The sequence below is a fragment of the Monodon monoceros genome, unplaced genomic scaffold, assembly GCF_005190385.1.
Source record: "Monodon monoceros isolate NGI ecotype Baffin Bay Population unplaced genomic scaffold, NGI_Narwhal_1 Super_Scaffold_6, whole genome shotgun sequence".
NCBI lineage: Eukaryota > Metazoa > Chordata > Mammalia > Artiodactyla > Monodontidae > Monodon > Monodon monoceros.
The window spans coordinates 90,001,139-90,019,675 of record NW_021703783.1 but is presented as its reverse complement, the minus strand read 5'-3'; the positions used below and the strand labels follow the sequence as shown (position 1 = coordinate 90,019,675).

The window sequence follows — 18,537 nt, the reverse complement described above, 5'->3', positions numbered from 1 at the left end:
TAGGGCATGCCACCTGAGGTGCCAGGGGCCCGTGATGGGAAGTTCAGAGGCCTGGGCTCTGATCCCATTGCTGCCGAGACTTGCTGTGTGACCTCAGATCGGTCACTTCCCCTCTCTGGGCCTTGCGTTCTCCTCTGTGACTCAGGGATGGGGGATACGGCCTGGACGAGCTCTATCAGATAAGTCTGGAGGGGCATCACTGCCGGGCTGGGTAGGGTCAGGTTAAGGGGATAGGTACCGACTGGTTTTCCCCTTCCGAAACAGAGCATCCTCAATCTTGGCCCTCAGAGGGATAAACCAAGGCCTGGATTTCCCGGGCTCAGAGTCAGGTTCACAAAAGAGGGAGTGGGGGCCCACATTCACAGGGAGTGGTACTGCATCCCCAAATAGGATAAAGCCTTACCTGGTAGGGAGAAGGGGTGTGAGATTGCCCAGGCCCCCGTCAGCTCTCCCCGTCTTGCTGCAAGGCTGTGGGCCAGCTCTTCTCCTCTCTGGGCCTCAGGCCTCACCTGCTAAACAACCCAATAACCTCCAGGCCCCCTTGGCCCAGACAGTCAATGCCAGGACTCCTGTATTCCCAGACAAGAGGGGAAGACGTGATTTTCCAGGAAGCTAACTGAGTCGAGCTTCAGGGTCCCTGACTGCTCGGGACCTTCTGAGGCCCTGAGTCTAATTTCGTACTTGTAATTTTGTACCCCTTTTCTTAAAGAGGGACCCCATATTGCATAAGCTTAGGCCACCCAAAGGCTAGCTCAGGCCCCGTTGGGGGCAGCTAATCAATCCTCAAAGCAGCTCACTTTGTGTCCTGTGGCTGGAGGGGGTCTCAGGGTCTTTGAGGGCTCAGGAACCTCCTCATAGGAGAAATCCTCCCTGCTTCTCCCCCGTCGGCGACTAAAGCAGGGACCTGGCCCAGGCAGACTGGAACGGAAAGGCGGAGTGTCTAAACAGAGCTGGGAGGAGAAGGAAGAAGAAGAGGAGGGAGAGGAAGGGGGAAGAGAAAGGCGAAGGAGGAGGAGGTGGAGGACAGGTCTGCTCCATGACCTTGGGGCCGACCTTGGCCCCTCTGGGCTGAGCTCAGTTGCAGCGTCAACGAAACATGGTTGCCGGTGCCTGGCCTGATGAAACTCAAGGAAAGGATGCCATCAGGGTGGAGAAGCACATGCTCTGAAAGGTACAGGCTCAGCCCCCTTGAGGGCCTGCAGTGCTGGTAAGAAGGGTTAGGCCTTGGTGGAAGTCTGGGGGCAGAGCTGAGAAGCAAGGCCTGGCTCCCCGGAGAGGTTGGGAGGAGTGGGGCAGCACTGCAGGCTGGGGATCAGACCTCCCGGTCCTCTACATGCCCCGGGGCAGCACGTCGGAAAGGCCCAAGGAAGACAAGACTAGAGGAGGCTGGAGAGAGGCCACAGGGAGAGGCCACTGTCCAAGGCTGGGCCTGGGGCTGGCCTGGACTCCCTCCCAGAGATGACCCCTTAGAGCCACAGCGAGACTGGTCCCGGGGACGGTGGTACCTCCAGTTAAATCTCCCAGCCCCCTACCCCGCAGAGGGTAGGGGGTCCTCAGGGAAAGCATGGGAACCACAAGTTGGGAGGCCTAGATCTTCAACTCACCTTCAGATCCTGTGTAGCCTTGAGCTCTCTGGGCCTCAGTTTCCCATCATAAAGTGGAAGTGCTTGTCCCAGCTTGCCTGCCTCCTGGGATTTGGGAAGAAAAGGAGTCGTTTGGGGTAAAGTGCCGCGCACACTGCAATGGCTGGGGCTGAGCCTTAACAGATTACACAGTGGAGGCAGCCCCCGCCAGGTGTGGCCTTCAACCCCTTCTCCTTCACCAAGTGGCTTTTCTGTCTCCAGCCCTTGGGGCTGAGGGCACTACAGGACATGAGGAAGGGAAGCTGGGGGTCAGAGACCAAAGATCAGGGAGGCAGGGCTTGGGGGAGAGTGAGGCCCCATCAGGGGGAAAGAAGTTTACAAAACTAGAGCTTGTGTAGAGGTTGGAGGCCCAGTCCTCAGTCTGGTGTCCCCTGAGGCGGATCTGGGGGTCTGAGGAAAGAGGGCCCCTGGCATTCCAGCACTTCCTGTTTTCCTGGCCAACCCTACTTTCCTGATTCCTGGGGCAAGTGAGCCTGTTCTACAAGGGTGGGTGGGAGGCCCCTTAGGGAAATTCTGACTCTAACTCTTGTCAATAAAGTCAGTGACACATGACAACTGGCCTGGGCCAATTCCTCTGGCGGGCGCTGTGTTTTTAGACGGGTGTGCATGGGTGGGGGTGGGTATGGGCATCCATCTCTATCGGGATGCTCCTTCTTTCCTGTCTCTCAGCTCTGCGTGCCGAGGCCTCTTTGTGTATAGCCTCCCAGAATCCTGGTCCTCCAGGAGTCATGGAAGACGTTCCTGACAAGCCTCAGCCTGCACCCTTACAGATCTTGATCCAAAGGCAGTAGATATACTCTCTTCCTGTGTCCAAATATGAGATCTCATGCAAGAGAGCTGACTGGTTCTAACTGAGTCACATGATGGCCCCTTGGGCCAATCACCAAAGACAAGGTGATAGAATGCCATGATTGGCCAGATGTGGGTCATGGGTCCATCTTTCCAGCTAGAGAGAAGGTGGGACACTGTGATGGACAGTTTGGCCTGAACAGTGGGGTAGGAGTTGGGTCAGGGACTGACTATCAATGGCAGGGAGAGAAGAGCCAGGCAGCAACAATAATGGGATGGGGGAGGGGTGTGTAAACGGAGTGCAGGGCACATAGTAGGTGCGCAGGGCATCTCAGCCATATCCACGAGTGAATGTGTATTGGGGTGTAACACTGAGGGCCTGCTGTGTGTGTGGCAGGTGTGCACGGGGTGGGAGCAGAGGATCTGCTTGCAGCCCAGGTTGTGTGGGGAGTGGGCCTGGGCCAGGGTCCCCTCTCTGGATCCCACACCCCTCCAGCTTCCCTATCTCACCATATGTCACTACCTGTGCATGCTCTTGTGCGTTTGTGTGTGTGTGTGTGTGTGTGTGTGTGTGTGTGTGTGTGTGTGTGTGGTGTCCCAATAGCTTTGTCCTTCCAGGCAGGGGCTGTGCCTGATGCATCTGTGTTCACAGGGCCTGGCAGTGCTGTGGGCCCCTCATATGACTATTTGGAATAAATGACTGAATGGGGGAAATTCCATTTCTCAATTCCAGGGGGGAATTTTCACACTGTGACTCTAGCCTCCTTTGGATCTGTGCAATGTGGTGACCCTTAATAAATGGGGAGGGGGCATCAGGGGAATGGAAGGAGTTATATGGGGGTTTGGGGCTGGGATCTGTGGGTTATGGGAACTACAGGGGCTGTGGGCTGAGGGCAGGCTGTGGGGCTGTGAGCTCGAGCCGGCAGGAAGGGGTGGCGATGACCCTCTCTGCCTGATTCCGTCTCTCCAGACATCCAAGTTGCTCAGACCCAAGACCTTACCTTGAACTTGTCTCTCCGAGGCTGTTGCCTGGCAACAGCCCATGGCCACCAGGCTCTGGACCAGGACTTCATATGTCAGCCTCAGCACCAGCAGAAAGGAGTCAGGAGCCTGTAGGCCCTGGGATAGGGGAGGCCAAGGCCCCAGGGCTTCAGGCCCTCCTCACCTCCAAGGGGTGGGGGAGACAGAGGCCACAGTCCCATGGGGAGGTGACAGCCTGGGTGCCACAGGACTCCAGACACAGAAGAAAGCACTCTAAAGGCGGCAAGAACCCCAGGCTGTAATGTGAGGAGCTTTCCCTGGAGCTGTGCAAGGCCACGGTCCTGCCAAAACCTCAGGGTGCTCCCCTGTCACTGGCAGGCCCTGGTGAGACTCTTGGTGATTCTACTGGAAGGCCATGGGGCAAACACATCCCCCAAATGTCATGAGACCCAAAGTCAGGAGGCCTGGGACCTAGGCCCACTCTGCCATGAACCTACCACACAGCCTTGGCCATTCACTGACCTCTCTGGGCAAAGTTCATTAAGTTAATACAGACTTTTCTGAGCACTCACTGTGTGCAAGGCCCTGACACCGGGCTGGGGAAACAGACACGGTCCCCGGGCCTTGTGGCGCTCACAAGCAACCGCACAAGTAAATGGACCACTATCCAGTAGGGACGGCAGTGCCCTGTGCTCTGGGGGATCACAGCTGGGGGGAGGGGTCCGTGTTGGGGGCGGCACTGAGAGCAGAGGGTGAACCTGAGTGTGCCCGGCAGGGAGGCTGTATGTGCTAAGGCCCTGGGGTTGAAGGAAGGCAGTGAATGAAAGGAAGAAAAGCAGAGGTGAGGCCCAATTCAGGGACAGAAGCTGTGTCAGACAGGACCGCCTAGGAGGTTTAATTCCAGTTGTGCATTGAATTGTGTACCGCTCCCCCTTCAAATTCATATGAAGCTCTAACCTCTAGTACCTCCGGATGTGACCTTATTTGGAAATAGGGTCCTTGCAGTTATAAGCAGCTAAGATGATGTCACCCTGGAGTCAGGTGGGGTCCTATTCCAATATGACTGGTGTTTTTAAGAAAAGGGAAGATTAGGACATGGACACGAGCATGGGGAAAATGCTGGAGTGATGCTTCCACAAGTTAATGCCAAAGATTGCCAGCAAACCACCAGAAGCCGGGAGAGAGGCCTGGAAGAGGTCCTTCCTCACAGTCCTCAGAAGGAAGCAACGCTGCCTGACACCTTGACCTTGGACTTCTAGCCTGCAGAACTATGAGAAAATACATTTCTGTTCTTTAAACCACCTAGTTTGTGGTACTTTGTTCTGGCAGCAAACTAATACAATTCCCACCTGCAAAACGGAGCCAACAGTCCCTCCTCTCCTGGGTCTCTGGAGGACCTTGGACTAATTCATTCATTGTTTCCTTCAACAAGTGTTTACAGAACAGCCGCCAACGCAAAAAGCTGAAGGCAGAGAATTACAAGGCCTGGCTTCAGGGGTGAAGGAAGCTGTACTGAACATAAGAGATAAAGAGGTGGTTCTTAAGCCCCCGGAACCTGGAACTGTCTGGTTTTGAATCCCGGCTCATCCATTCACTAGCTGTTTGACCTAGAGCCAGTTAATTAAACTTCCTGTGCCTCAGTTTCCTCCTCTTTGAGATGAAGATGAGAGTAGATGTCTACGGTTAGGAAGATTAAATGGACAGAGATTTATAAACAGCTTGGAACAGTGCATCGTAGGTGCTATGTGTTAAATAAACATGAGAAGTGCTTTAGCAGAAGCAAGAATCCAGCCGTGGGTTGGGGAGGACGTCTCCCCGGAAGGGTTATAGCCCAGCCAAGCATCAAGAGGGAACTGGAGTTTGTGCACAAGGAGGAGGCATGCGAGATGTTCAGGGTACTAAGAACAGCTCTGCTACCCATTTTACAGCTGAAAATAGTGAGGCCTGGGATGGTCTTGTGATTTGCCCAGGGTCACAGCACCAGAGGCAGGACCAAGAATCACGTTTTCCTAGTTCCCAGTCCAGTGTCTGTAGCTTTTAGAAACTATGAAATTGAGGGCCAGGGTGGCAGGAGTGATGCTGGGGGTGGAAAGAGCTCTGAGGCCAATGGTGCCAGTTCCTTGGCGGCCACTGGCGGTAACAGATGATGTCCTTGGGCAAGACTCAACAGGCATGAAGGGCAGCCCAGACCAGCAGATCGATGATGTCAGGACAGACAGGGGCAGTGACGTCATCATCCTGCTGGTGGGCAACAAGACCGACCTGGCCGACAAGTGGCAGGCGACCATCCGGGAGGGCGAGCAGCGTGCCAAAGAACTGAGCGCCATGTTCATCGAGACCAGTGCCAAGACCGGCTACAACGTGAAGTAGCTCTTCCAACGTGTGGCCTCGGCTCTGCCTGGAATGGAGAACGTCCAGGAGAAAAGCAAAGAAGGGATGATCGACATCAAGCTGGACCAACCCCAGGGGTCCCTGGCCAGCAAGGGCGGCTGCTCCCGCTAATGCAGTCTGACCGCTGGCTTCCTCTGACACTACTCACTTGTTGCGAGCACCCTCTAGCGAGCCCTGCAGCCTCGGCATAGGCCTGCCTGGCAGGCTAAGGTGGTGTGTACCCAGGAGTGAATGTCAGTGATACACTCATGCACATACGTGCGCACGGAGAGCAAAGCCAGTCTTCACTTTTTCACAGGCTCAAAGAAAGTGCCCGGGGCCACACTTGGCCTCCTCCAGGGTCCCAGACACCCCAGGTACTGGCTCACACAGCCTAGGGACACAGCCTGTACACAACCAGGATCTCCTGCCCTCTGGCCATCTTGTTAACAGGAAGGGAAAATGAGGCCTGCAGGAGTACGGGGCCTCTCGGTCCTGCTCTCTGCGTTAATGACAGGAAATATGTCAATATTTGCACACAGGAACTGCTGGCCTTGCTGCACTTGGTCAGTGTGCCCAGAGCCTGCTTGGTTTCACCATCTGTAAGAGAGGGGTTGTCTCTGTGCTTGGCGCGGGCCTTCAGCCCGCTCATCAGACAGGGTGGGTCCTTCCTCCTTGCTGACCATGATAAATGGCAGCAATTATGGGGAGAACAAAGCAAACACACAATGCGCATTGACATGGGTCGTGTGGCAGGTGAGCTCACGGCCACACAATCCATTTCGAGCCTCACAGCCACCACATCTTAGCTCTGCGTGCCTTTGGGCCAGCCTCAAAACCTCTTGGAGCCTCAGTTTCCTCATCCATAAAATGGGCTCTGTAGCCCCATCTCACAGGACTGTCGCAGGACCGGGAGGCGGCGGGTTGGCTCCGGCCGACGCCAGCACTGTGCTCTGTGTCCGGCAGGGGGCGCCGCGTAACCTTCCCCTCTCCGCCTGGCGCCCTCAGCCGCTCCGGTCGGCCGGACTCGGCTCTATTCGGCACCAGTCGGATCCACTCGGTCAGACCCGGCGATAATCGGACGGACACGCTGGGCTCGGCCGGACTCGGCTCTGCTCGGCCAAGTTCGGCTTTGCTCGGTTCTGTTCGACTCCGCCGGGAGCTGGCCTCGCAAAGGGCCCTCCCCGGCGCCGCAGCGGCTCTTTCCTCTCGTCTCGCTGTCTGCTTCCCGGATAGAGGCGCGGTGGCCGGAGCAGAGCCGCTCCCTCCGTCCACAAGCCGGCGGGTTTCTCCGTGGCGGGGGTCTGGTCTGGCTGAGCCCTAGGTGGTGCCAAGAGTGGCTGCAGCTGGCTGCAGTCTTTTCCCAGGGTTTGAGCCCTAAGCGGGTGGGCATGGAGGGGCTTCCCCGGCTTGGGGGTGGGAGTCACTCCCCTTAATTCTGCGGAGAGAAGCGGGGAGGATGGCGCTGGCCTCCCGTGTGCCTTGGCGACCCCATCACCCGGCTCGGCCACTAGTCTGCCGTGGGGAGGGAGCCAGTTGCTTCACCTGTCTCCCTGAGCCTCAGTTTCCCACTCTGTAGCAACAGGGTCCTCGTCAGGGTCCAGGAGGACTGGGATGGGGCTGGCTCTTTCCTTCTCTGGGCCCCCTGGGGATTCTCTTTCCCCTTCTGTAAAATGGGATTAAACTCGCCCATCTCGGATTAACACCCGTAGGAACGGACATGGGTTGCTGAAAAGCCCAGGACGCAGAAACTGAGTCCGGAGAGCGAAGTTCACCCGGGATGACCCAGCTAGTCGAAGGAGGGGTATGCAGAGCCAGGAAGCCGAGTGAGCGAGCTGCTTTGGAGAGGGAGGGTCACATCGGACCCTCTGCCCACTTTGCAGGAAGTGGGGTTTGGAGGAAGAGGTGAGCGAACGGGCGCCCCAGCCAGCCCCTAGCACGTCTTAGTGGGCCCTTCATCTTTCCCCTTCTCCCCTCCTTAGCTCTCTAAGAAGGGGACGGGTGGGGAGCATCACAAACCCGTGGTGGAATGGGGTGGGTGCCAGGCGCATAGCCTCTCCCCACTAGGTGGCGCTCACGGTTTCCTTTGTTTAGTTTCTTTATTACCGTCCTAGAACAATTAGATCATTAGCCAAACACGACTTGCATAGCTGACTCCGGGAATCATGTTTTGGGTTCTGTCTCACTTTATGACAGGCACACATTTTATTTTTTAAAAATGCATGAAGGGTTCTTGGTGCTTTGTAAGCACTGACTAAATGTCACTATTTTTATATCTTCTTCCCAACCTTGGGCTGGAAGGTGGATGTGGCTAGGAGCCTGGTTCTGAGAGTTGGGGAGTGTGTGTCTCATCTGTGTGCATGAGGAGAATGGGCTCATGCCCTCACCATGTTCAGGGTTTAACCCGGGAGAAGCAGTGCTCGGTGGCCGGTGTAGAGTACCCCCACTGGTTATCCCACCAGGTTGCTCAGATGGTCTTGGCCTCCTCATGTGCCTCTGGCCTCGGGTCACCAAGGCTCAGAGGTAGGGAGACATGCCCAAGGACACGAAGCTAGAAGGAGGTGGAGCTGAGACGTAACCCGGTTTTGTCTGCCCCAGGGCTGGGGCTCTGTCTCCACACTGCCTGGCTGGCCTGCTGGGCAGCTCCTCAGAATGGCGGGGGACCAAGGGCTGATGCAAAAATGGGGTAACTTGCGACCTGGTGAAAGAGAGAGGGAGGAAAACTGTTAGAGTAGTGTATAATATTCCTGAGTCCCACTCTCTTGTCTGCCCTGCCCCCAGCCAGCTGCCTTGGACCAAGGGGGATAAGGGACCCTTTTCTGGGGCATTGACGTTGGCTGGGAGTCAAAGGAGCTGGTCCTAGAACCTGATGAGAATCATGTGCTTTTCCAGACCTCACCTGTCAAGTGAGATGAGGCTCCTTCTCTGCAGAGGGGCTGTTGAGCGTGGCAGGGAGCACACAGTGGGCCCTGGACCAAACCACTTCTGTGTCCCCACGCTGCTTCTCCACATCCCCCGTCCGTCTTCCCTTCTCTTCGCTTTTTCCTCCGATGCTAGGCTTCCTAAGTCAGATCTCTGTGAGGCAGCCAGGAGCTGTGTCCTGCCCCCGTGGTGCTGAGTCAGCCCTTTTCCCGCTGGAGGCAGCAGTGAGGCGAGGGTGGGGAGGGGGCTCCCTCGCCTCCCTCCCTCTGCAGCCCTGGCTCCGTGCCCTGGGAATGCTGCCTGGGGCAGGGCCACGTAGCGGGCACAGCCAGTGTGGACCTGACAGTTTTCCCAGTGTTCTTAGGCCTTCCATCTGCTTTCCTTTGGGGCCCCTTGAACCCCTAAGTAGGCCTGGGGTGAGGGTGGGGTACTCCAAGTGGGTTGGGAGTGGGTAGCAGCACAAAACTGGAAGCTGGGGGAGTCTGGCCCTCATCCCAACGTGGACTCCAGTCTGCTGTCTGACCTTGAGCCAAAGACTCCCTGCCCTCCCTGGTCACAGTGTCCCTGCTGGACAGATTCAGGAATTGGATTAGATCATCTCTAAGGGTCCTTCCAGGCCTGGATATTCTGCTGTGTGTTTATCCCCCAAAGTAATAAAAAAACAGAAGCTCAGAGATGGGAGATGGTCAAGGACACACAGCCAGGGCTGTTCCATCCTCCACACTTTGCCCAGCTGTGAGTGGGGCCTGGGTGTTAGTGCCCAAAGCCCCAGACTTCAGTAAGTCCCCCTAGGTCGCTGCGTTCCTGTGCCTCCTGAGAGCGATAATGTCACCACCTCTCTCTGCCCAGGGGGCAGGCCCTGAATTGCAACCTTTGCCCGCAACCGTGCCCAGCTGTGCCATCGTGGGAACTCCGGTAGGACGGAGAGCACTTCCATTCTGTAGGGTTGTGGTTCCTCTTCACTAACTGTGTGACCCTGTGAAAGTCACATCAGCTCCCACCACTAGCTCCCTTTCCCAAGAAGAGTAAGAAAATGGATGTAAATACCCTTTGGCTCCCCAAAACCCCTGCAAAGGTGAAGCCTGGCCCAGGCAGTAAGTACTCAACAAATGTAGCATGAGAGGGGGCTAGAGGGCGAGGGATGTTTGAGAGAGTCTTTGCACAGGGGTCTCTGACCCCAGGGAACCAGGACTGCAGCCTTTGCAAAGCCTCCTGCAGCCTAACCAGAAGGAAGCAGAGGCCCAGGGGCATTCTGTACAGGCTGCCCTCCTGTGACCTTCTTGGGGGTCATTTCCACGGGCGGATTGGCTGTAGAAGACCAGGAAGATGGATAATCATGGCAGCATTTCCAGGCAGAGGAGGAGGACTTTGGTGTCCACTGGAGGCGGGGCTGTTGACCCAGCTGCCACCCTTACCTGATACTCTTACCTGATCTCGGAGGAGGTGAGACCTTCACTCAACAAACATTTACTAAACTTCCTCTTGTGACTGGCACGGATGGGGCTGGGGACTGGAGTTCTACAGACAACTAGGGTCTGAGAGGGGAAGGGATTGGCCAGTGGGTGCCAGTGCCAGGATTTGAACCTGAGGCTACTGGGCTGGTGCCCGTGCCCCCTCCGTGCCGCCTGCCTCAGTGACTCAGAACTAACGAGCTCTTCAGCCTAGGCTGGAGCCCCCGGCATGGGGATTCCAGCATTGCCTTGCCTTCCTGAGCAACTTCTGGGGCTCCCTGCCCTTCCGCCTTCCCAGCCTCGAGTTCCCATCAGGGGCCTCAGACCCCTTCCTGCTGGAGCTTTACGGGGTCTCTGAATGAAACAAGACCCTCTAGGACCACCAGAAAGTTAAGCCAAGGAAATCCTCAGCTCCCTTTATCTCCGGAGAACCCAGAGGCTGGAGGGGAGGGAGCAGGGAGCAGGGGAAGTGGGAAGCCAGCTCAGCCCGCCCCCTCCGCCCTCCCTCCCTCCCTCTGCTCTGCCTCCATCCCTTTCTCCCTCCCTCCTTGGCCAGCCCGCAGGGCCTGGGGTTCTGGGCCAGCAACAAGTTATAATTGCAAACATGGACCAAGGAACCAGAGGCGGCCCAGAGGCCCGGGGTCTGTGAGCTGCTGTTTGAGGCTGCAGGACACTGGGTGAGTGACGGGAGGTCCTGCAACTTCCTCCAGCAGGGCAGAGGGGGTTGGGGTCAGAGCCTGGAATTCCTCTCCTTTCTCCTCTCTTCCCGGACACATCTCACATCTCGGGGCCCTGCTCTCTCCTTCTGACCCCAGCCAGCCCCTCTAGGGTCTCCCTTCCCCACTCCCTCCTTTGACTGAGACTTTAGCCCTGGTGAAGGGCTGCCCTCCGATGCTCCTGTCTTGTGCCCACCCCTGCCTGGACAGGCACCAACTCAGCTTAGCAGGGCCTGGCCCTTCCCCCACTCCAAAGAGGCCCCAGCGCCCTCATGGAGGCAGCAGGGACCCCCAAATCACCCCCAATGGCATGGTCCCTCACTCATTTGATCCCTGCGTGACACCTTCCTCCAGGGACAGTCAGTGACCATGGCTGTGGTTATTATTACTTTTGTTAAAGGCTGCTTTGCTTCCTGCTTCCAGCATCCCCCCTCCCCACCCCCCCACCCCACCAGGTCACAGTTCTGTGTCACAGATTTTTTGACTCTCAGCTGGCTAGGCCAACAGAAATGTCGCCAAACAGTTTTAATCCTCTGGGAACAGTTCTGCTCTTGCTATCCCATGCAGGCCCCGGGGAGAGGTCGTGCTGGGCAGCAGAGAAAGGGACAAACGTTTGATTACGAGTCTTTTACAAGTCAGGCAATTTCCCTACATTTAAATCCTCCCAAATAACCTGGGGAGGAAGGTGGTGTTGTCTCCTCCTTGTAAATGTCAAGGAGCAAGAAGCCCAGAGACGTTAAGCCACTAGCCCTAGGTCACACAGCTTGTAAACTATTCTGGGATCTCAAGTCTGACTCCAAAGCCTCATCTTTTCCCATGAGGTCACATCTATGGGAAGAAAAAGAGGAGATTTTGCTCTTCTCAAAACCACTGGGTTGTGTAATTTACAAATAAAAGCTAAGGGTCATAATCTCGGACAGAAGGGATGTTGATCTCTGAAGATTTGACGTGCCTTATTGAGCAGAACCAGGAAAGCAGAACGGGGGCCGGGGAGGCGGGGGAGGCTTGGGAATGGTCACCTTCAGGAGAGGGGTGATGGCCCTGGAGACTGCCTGCCCACCCCTCTCTTCTCCTGCTACTACCCAGCCCCCAGGGAGCGGGGAGGGGGTTGTTGCGGGGGAGGGCTCCTGCCCCTTTAAAACCCAACTCCTACCTCAGTGTTCAGGTTAGGTTAGAATGGCATTTAAAAAAATAATAATTTTACCTTCTCTACACATATTAACCACAGAAAAATATTTTTAAATTGTACTAAATGTTAAAGGAGAACACAAAGGAAATAAAGAACACCAGAAGTGTAAAAACCAGTCTGGTTTCAAAAGTGTTTCTGATCCTGTGATAACTCAGTGCCAGCCCCCAAAGACTGCCACCACCTCAAAGGCTCTTTGCTTGGCTTCCTGCCCACCCAGCCCCAGCTCGTCTCCAGTCACTGCTGTCCAGGCTGCTTTCTGCCCCTCTCCGTGAACTCTGGATCCCTTCTTGGCCAAGGCCAAAGACAGATTCTCACAAACCGTTGGGCTTCCCTGTTCGTTTTGAATTTTCCAGACCTCCTGGGTCCTGCCCCTTAGTTCCAATTTACCACCTTGGCAGCTGATTGGCAGGTCTATGATGGTTGGCACAACCACCTTCCAATGAATTTACTCTCTCCTGCTCCTTTCCCTGCAGGGCTTCTTGTGTGAGGTTGAGTTGGTAGGTTGTTGACTGCGCAAACATGCTGAGAGAGGAGGTGGGCTGAGACCAGCTGCACACCTTCCGCGTGCATTTCTGCAGGGACTTCTTTTGTTTGTTTGTTTCTAATTTGTCCGTCCTGAGGGGCACCTTCTTCTACCTTTGCCCTCCAGTGACGGTGGAGTCCGGGGCAAGAAAACAAGCCAGAGGGAGGTTGGGAGGGTGGGAAAAGCATTTTACAGTCTCATTGGCTATGACACATGGGCAGCAGGGCATCCTCCTCACCCACCCCAGCAAAGGCCTCCCAGGACCCTCGTCTTCAGAGCGGGTCCTCCTTCGTGGGCCCATGTGTGCCAGAGATGCCCAGGGACTGGGTTCCAGGAGACTCAACCTCCAGGCCCTGCACTACCACAAGTCTCTTTGTGACCTTGAGAACCTGCTTCCCTGTGTAGGCCTCTGTCTTCTCATCTGTTAAATGGGGGCACTAATGCCCCCTCCCTGAGTTGTGTCAGGAGCGCACGTGCTGTGGGTGGTGGCGTCCACGCTGGGCATCAACAGAGTGTAGATGTCAAGGTAATATGTTTCTGTCCCTCCTTCCCTGCTCCAGGTCGCCATGGGGATAGCTGCCCTGGGCCTCCTCTGGGCAGTGCTCGTGCCCCCTCTCTCTGTGTTTGGAATCCCCACCGAGGAGCCCACCTCTGGGGAAGCCGTGGCCTCTAGTTCCCCTGGGCTCTGTCGACGGTGCTGTGACTCTGAGGACCCCCTGGTCCTTGATGATGCTGCACACGCGTCCTTGGCCTCTCCGTCTGCCCTCCCGTACATGCTGCCTGAGGTCAGGCCCTACATTAACATCACCATCCTGAAGGGTGAGGACCCACACATGGCTTGGGCTGGACTGGCCCGGTCGGGGACAGGGAGGGCGTGGGGATCTCTTCCTGGGCTCAGGGAGGTGAGGTGGAAGGAGCAGAAGAAACCAGGACAGAAAACTGTCCCAGACCTTTTGTTTCATTCACACATTTATTAAGTACCTACTGCATACCAGGACCGTTCTGAATTCTGGGATGGAGCGTGTACACATCAGACAGAGATGCCACCGCTGTGGAGCTTCTGTTCTAGTGGGGGAGGCAGACAGTGAGCAGTAAACATATCACCCAAGTTAATGAAATGGATGGTGATAAATGCTATGGAAGTGACGAGGTGGAGCAGGGTAAGGGGTGTCTGGAGTGCAGCTGTGGGGGGCAGTTCGCATATTAAATGGGGGTGGTCAGTGTAGGTCTCACTGAGAAGGTGGGGAGAAGCCACGTGGGTATCTGGGGAAGAGCATTCCAGGCAGAGTGCATAGCAGGTGCAAAGGCCCTGGGGCCAGAGCGGACCTCATGTGTTTAAGGAACAGGGGGCAAGGGGAGGAGCTAGGTTGGAGACAAAACAGATCAGATGTGGGCTCCTCCTCTGAGTGAGATGGGGAGTGGGGGAGGGTTTGAGCAGAGGAGGGACCTGGCCCAGCTTAGGTTTCAAATGGATCACTCTAATTTCTGTGGAGAATAGACAAGGGTAGAATCAGGGAGAGCCGTGGGGGCCACTAGGGCCGCCCAGGTGAGAGCTGGCTGCCTGTCCTCTAAAACCAAATCTCAAGGAGGCTACTTCTGCTGTTGGGGGTTGTGAATGGCTGGTCCTGGGGCCAGACCTTGACATCCTTAACCTCTGTCTTTGCTCACGACAACCCCGCAAGTTCGCTATGTTGTCATTCCTCCCACTTTGCAGATGGGGAAACAGAGCCTCCGAGAGGGCAGAAGCTTTCCTGGGGTCACACGGCTGTTAGGGGCAGAGCTAAGATTTGTCGCTGAGGACTCCAGAGGGTCAGCTGGCACCTGAGACCCTCGGGCCTTCAGATTTTGTGGTTGAGGACCCCTCTTGTGCTCTCCCTACTTTGCCCACCACCTCACACATCACCGCTTCCCCAAGGCCAGCAGAGCCCTCTGTGTGAGGTTGGCGAGGTGCTTGGATGCTGACTGAACTCCCCCCTCACTATCCTCCTTAAAACCCCATGTTACCTCTCCTGGGACAGGCTAGCTGCCTGCTGGGCAGAAGGCGTCTGGCTGGTGTCAGGAGTCCTGGGTCCCAGCCCCAGCTCTTCAGCTCCCTTGCTGTGTGGGGCAGGCTTGTCTCTCCCTCCCTGGGCTTACTGCCTCATTTGTAAAAAGGAGAAGGTAACCCCCTCTTATAACTACCCTTCACACGCTCCCTTGGGGCTGGGGCGAAGCAAGTGCTCTGCAAACTGTAAAGTGCAGGGCACATGATGAGGTAGGTAGTTCACCAACGAGGCCAGTGAGGAAGACCTCCACAGAGCCATGGACTCCCTCCTCCCTGCTTCTCTCCAGGCTTCTCCTCCAAGGACCTGTGTCCTCTTTTCTGCCCCTCCTTCCCCTCTTCCCAGCAGCATTGCCATGGTCATAGGGGACCCCGGGACAACACAGGGCTGTCTAGTTCATTCAGAGGGATGTGGCTAAGGGTGTGATTGCAGGCTCTGTGACAAGCAGCAGAGAAATATTTGGAATCTGGTCCCTCAAGAAGTAGGTGGTAAAAATATAAAAAGTAGGTGGTCACCTGCTTTTCTTGCGTTCGAAGTCAGCCTGGAACAAGGGCTGGCCAGAGGCGTGCCTGCCTGGGAACCAGGGGAGATGCTGCCGGAGCCCAGGGCAGGGGGAGGTGGGCTGGGCAGTGCTGGGTGAATCGTCCTGCCTCGTATCTGCAGAGTTCACCCAGTGCTTTCCCAGAGGGCTCGGGAACATCCCTGTGAGGCAAGCATGATCCTCTTCAAGATACAGACAAAAAAATCCCAAGACACCAACATGAAGGCCCCAGGTTGTGCAGAGGGGCGGTAACGCCCACCAAGGGCCTCCTGGCTCCGACTCTGGACACTTCCTTCCGGGTGATCCCTTCTCTGGGGCAGAAATGCCATGCCCACATCCCCCTGAAGTCCCGCTGGGTGCAGTGATACCTGGGGTCCAGGCCTGGTCTGGCAGAGACCACAGTCAGACCCTCACTGCTGAGGAGGGAGCAGGCTGGCATGGAGACAGACCACAGTTGGGGTCCTGCTCCCAAGCTGTGCCACCGGGAGAGTCCCTTCACCTCTCTGTGAGTGGAGGTGGACGTGGTGTCTCCTTTAGAGGGGCGCTCGGGGTGGCGATGCCTGGCATGCAGTAGGTGCTCAGTAGGTGCTGGCTCTTCTCTGACCTGCCGTCTCTGGGCAGGGGCGAGCCTTCTGCAAACGCTTAGGAGCCCCCTGGGTGCAGGCGTGGGTGCCTGCCCTGACTTTTCTCCTCTTTGTCTCCGCAGGTGACAAAGGGGACCGAGGCCTGCTGGGCTCGCCCGGGAAGCTGGGCAGGGAGGGCCCCCGGGGGGAGCGCGGCCCCCAGGGCACCAAGGGCGCCAAGGGGCAAGCAGGCAGCCCTGGCGGCCCGTGCCAGATGCGCTTCTCAGCCTTCTCGGTGGGCCGCAAGACGGCCCTGCACAGCAGCGAGGGTTTCCAGCCGCTGCTCTTCGACACGGTCTTCGTGAACCCGGACGGGCACTTCAACCTGGCTGCCGGCCACTTCGTCGCCCCCCTGCGCGGCCTCTACTTCTTCAGCCTCAACGTGCACAGCTGGAACTTCAAGGAGACCTACGTGCACGTCGTGCACAACGACGAGGCAGCCGTCATCCTGTACGCGCAGCCCAGCGACCGCAGCATCATGCAGAGCCAGAGTGTGATGCTGGCCCTGGCGCCCGGCGACCGTGTTTGGGCGCGGCTCTTCAAGCGTGAGCGTGAGAACGCCGTCTACAGCGACGACATCGACACCTACATCACCTTCAGCGGCCACCTCATCAAGCCTGAGGACGATTAGTGCCTCCCATGGGGCAGCTCTGGCCTGGGGTGGCCACGGGCAGGTCTGTGCCCTGCGGGGCCTCAGTTTGCCTGTCTGTAAAGTTGGCCCTGGGACCTGGCATTCTGGGCAGGCTTCCTCCTCTTTCCTTCCCTTCATCACCCCTCCCAGTCTGTTCCTGCCTCTCTCCTCTCTTGGACATTTTCAGAAACCTCCTAACCTCAATCTTCTAGAACTTTCCCAACCTTTTAGACCAGCACTTTTCAAACTTGAGTGTGCATCTGTATCACCCAGGGATTGTGTGAAAATGCTGGTTCTGATCCAGCAGGTGTGGCGTGGGCCCAGGATTTTGCATTTCTAGGACGTTCCTGGGTGATGCTGGTCTATGGACCCCACTTGAGTAACCAGGTCCTATAATTTTCACAACATTCTGGAATCTTCCAAACATTCTAGAATCTTCCCAACATCCTTAAATTCTCTCACCCTTCTAGGACACCCCCTCCTCTTGTCTCTTGCGCCTTCTCCCTTCTCTCTGAGCTCCTGTCTGTGCCCCGACTTGTGCAGCTGCAGTTCATTTATTCAGTCATCAAACACTCACTGAGCGCCCGCTCTGTGCCAGGCTCTGGGAAGGCTGAGGTGAACCAGACACAGGCCCTGCTCTCGGTGAGCACCCAGTCCAGCCAGGGTGGGGAGACACAGATTCTGAAACCAGACCCAGAGAAACACATGGGTCTCTGACCACACAAGTCTGTGTTCTGGGCATTCAGGCACTGTGGCCCCCCATTACCCATCACTCCCCAAGGCTGGCAGGATAGGGTACCCCAGGTGGGGGGTATCCTCTGCCTGTTCCTTTCTTTTTTTCCCAATGCCCATCGTTAAAGCAAACCCAGGGGGGCCTTGGTCAGGGGAAAGGTGCTGTGAGGAGAGGACCCAGGGGTTAGGGGGCATTTTGAGGTAAGGGGGCCCAGACCCATAGCTCCCCACACGGCTGGGATGGAAGCCTGTGAGGACTCCTACCCTCCTCAGCACACGCCCTCCCTGCCCCGCTGCTGGGCGGCTGTCAGGGCCGTGCTCAGCCCGCTTTGCCAAAGGTGCCTGGGCCTCAGTTCTCCCAGGCTCCCAGCCACTGTCAGACACTGTCGTCTGTCCCCAGGTGCTCTGACCTCCTTGGTGTCTCTCGCCAGCCCAGTGCCTCCGGCTCTCCAGGTTTTGAGGCCCCGGGTGGGCAGCTCCTGCCCAGCAGAGCCGCCTCTGGCCCGCTGCTGCCTTTACAAATGCTGCCGGGCAATGAGCCAGGACAGAGGGCACCGGGCTTTGGACCCCTCAGCAGGTCTGGGGAACCAAAGCGAGCAACGTTCCAGGTCAATTGGGGGGACCCTCCTCTGAGCCATGATGCCAAGGGAGGCGCTGGGCGAGGCTGAGGCCAAGGGAGGAACATCAGGACTTCTGTCCCTTCCCCCTCTCCCAGGGTGGGACAGCCTGGTGGCCCCCAGCCTTCCCCTCCCGCAACCCCAGGTGGCCCGAATCTCTCCCCAGAGGGAGACGGCCTCCGCCCATTGGTGCTTATGCGGACTCCGGGGCAGAGGTGGCCCCGGTGATGGTCTCTGGTGCTTACTCATAGCCAGGGGCGCCATGGCTGCACGGCTGGGGGATGGCAGCAGGGCCTGACCCGGTGCCGTGAAGGCTGGACCTGTACAACCGCCCCCAGCCCGACTTCACCCCTGCCCTGCTTGTCCAGCATGATTAAAAGTTGTGCGTCTTCTTGGCAGTTCAGCCTGGCTCTTTCTGCTCGGTTTCCTTTGCCCACCTTGGGAGGGCAGCCCATCCTGTTCTGCTGGGCCCAGGTTCAGGGTCCCAGAGGGACCAAGGCAGCCCAGGGCTCCATTCCACGTGCTCGCCACCCACAAAAGAACCAGCCCGCCTCGGTCACTCACTCAGCTGCTGTGCCTTGGAGGCAGTGGAACCAGCTCAGGGTCTATTGTGCCGTGCCCTGGCTGTGGCCCTGGGAAAGTCCTCACATCTCGGAGCCTCAGTCTCCTTGTCTGTAAAATGGGAATGGTGATCACCTATCTCATGGTGTGGCCATAAGGATTAGAAGAGAGGTTGCCCGGTGAGCACTGCATTCCTCCTTTTTTAA

General features: G+C 57.0%; 1 protein-coding gene and 1 pseudogene across 4 annotated transcripts; both read left to right on the top strand.

Moving 5' to 3' along the window:
• The first annotated feature begins 5,585 nt into the window (after positions 1 to 5,585).
• LOC114886201 lies at positions 5,586 to 5,915 on the top strand (annotated as a pseudogene).
• A 1,096-nt stretch (positions 5,916 to 7,011) lies between these two features.
• Positions 7,012 to 18,168, top strand: C1QTNF6 (C1q and TNF related 6). Of its 4 annotated transcripts, none has more exons than XM_029206622.1 (4): positions 7,012 to 7,107; positions 7,496 to 7,688; positions 13,145 to 13,403; positions 15,874 to 18,168. In XM_029206622.1, exons 3-4 carry the CDS (start codon positions 13,151 to 13,153, stop codon positions 16,419 to 16,421), a joined length of 801 nt encoding a protein of 266 aa, XP_029062455.1. In that variant the 5' UTR covers positions 7,012 to 7,107; positions 7,496 to 7,688; positions 13,145 to 13,150; the 3' UTR covers positions 16,422 to 18,168. The 4 variants fall into 4 exon arrangements, with proteins under 4 accessions (XP_029062455.1, XP_029062456.1, XP_029062457.1 ...); XM_029206623.1 differs by having other exon boundaries at positions 7,037 to 7,168; XM_029206624.1 differs by lacking the exons at positions 7,012 to 7,107; positions 7,496 to 7,688 and adding an exon at positions 7,788 to 10,148.
• Positions 18,169 to 18,537: the final 369 nt, after the last annotated feature.

Excerpts from the sequence above, each read along its gene's own strand:
- C1QTNF6 (XM_029206622.1), top strand. The coding sequence starts at position 13,151 with ATGGGGATAGCTGCCCTGGGCCTCCTCTGGGCAGTGCTCGTGCCCCCT. Across the intron at positions 13,404-15,873 it reads TAACATCACCATCCTGAAGG|GTGACAAAGGGGACCGAGGC; the intron begins GTGAGGACCCAC and ends TTGTCTCCGCAG.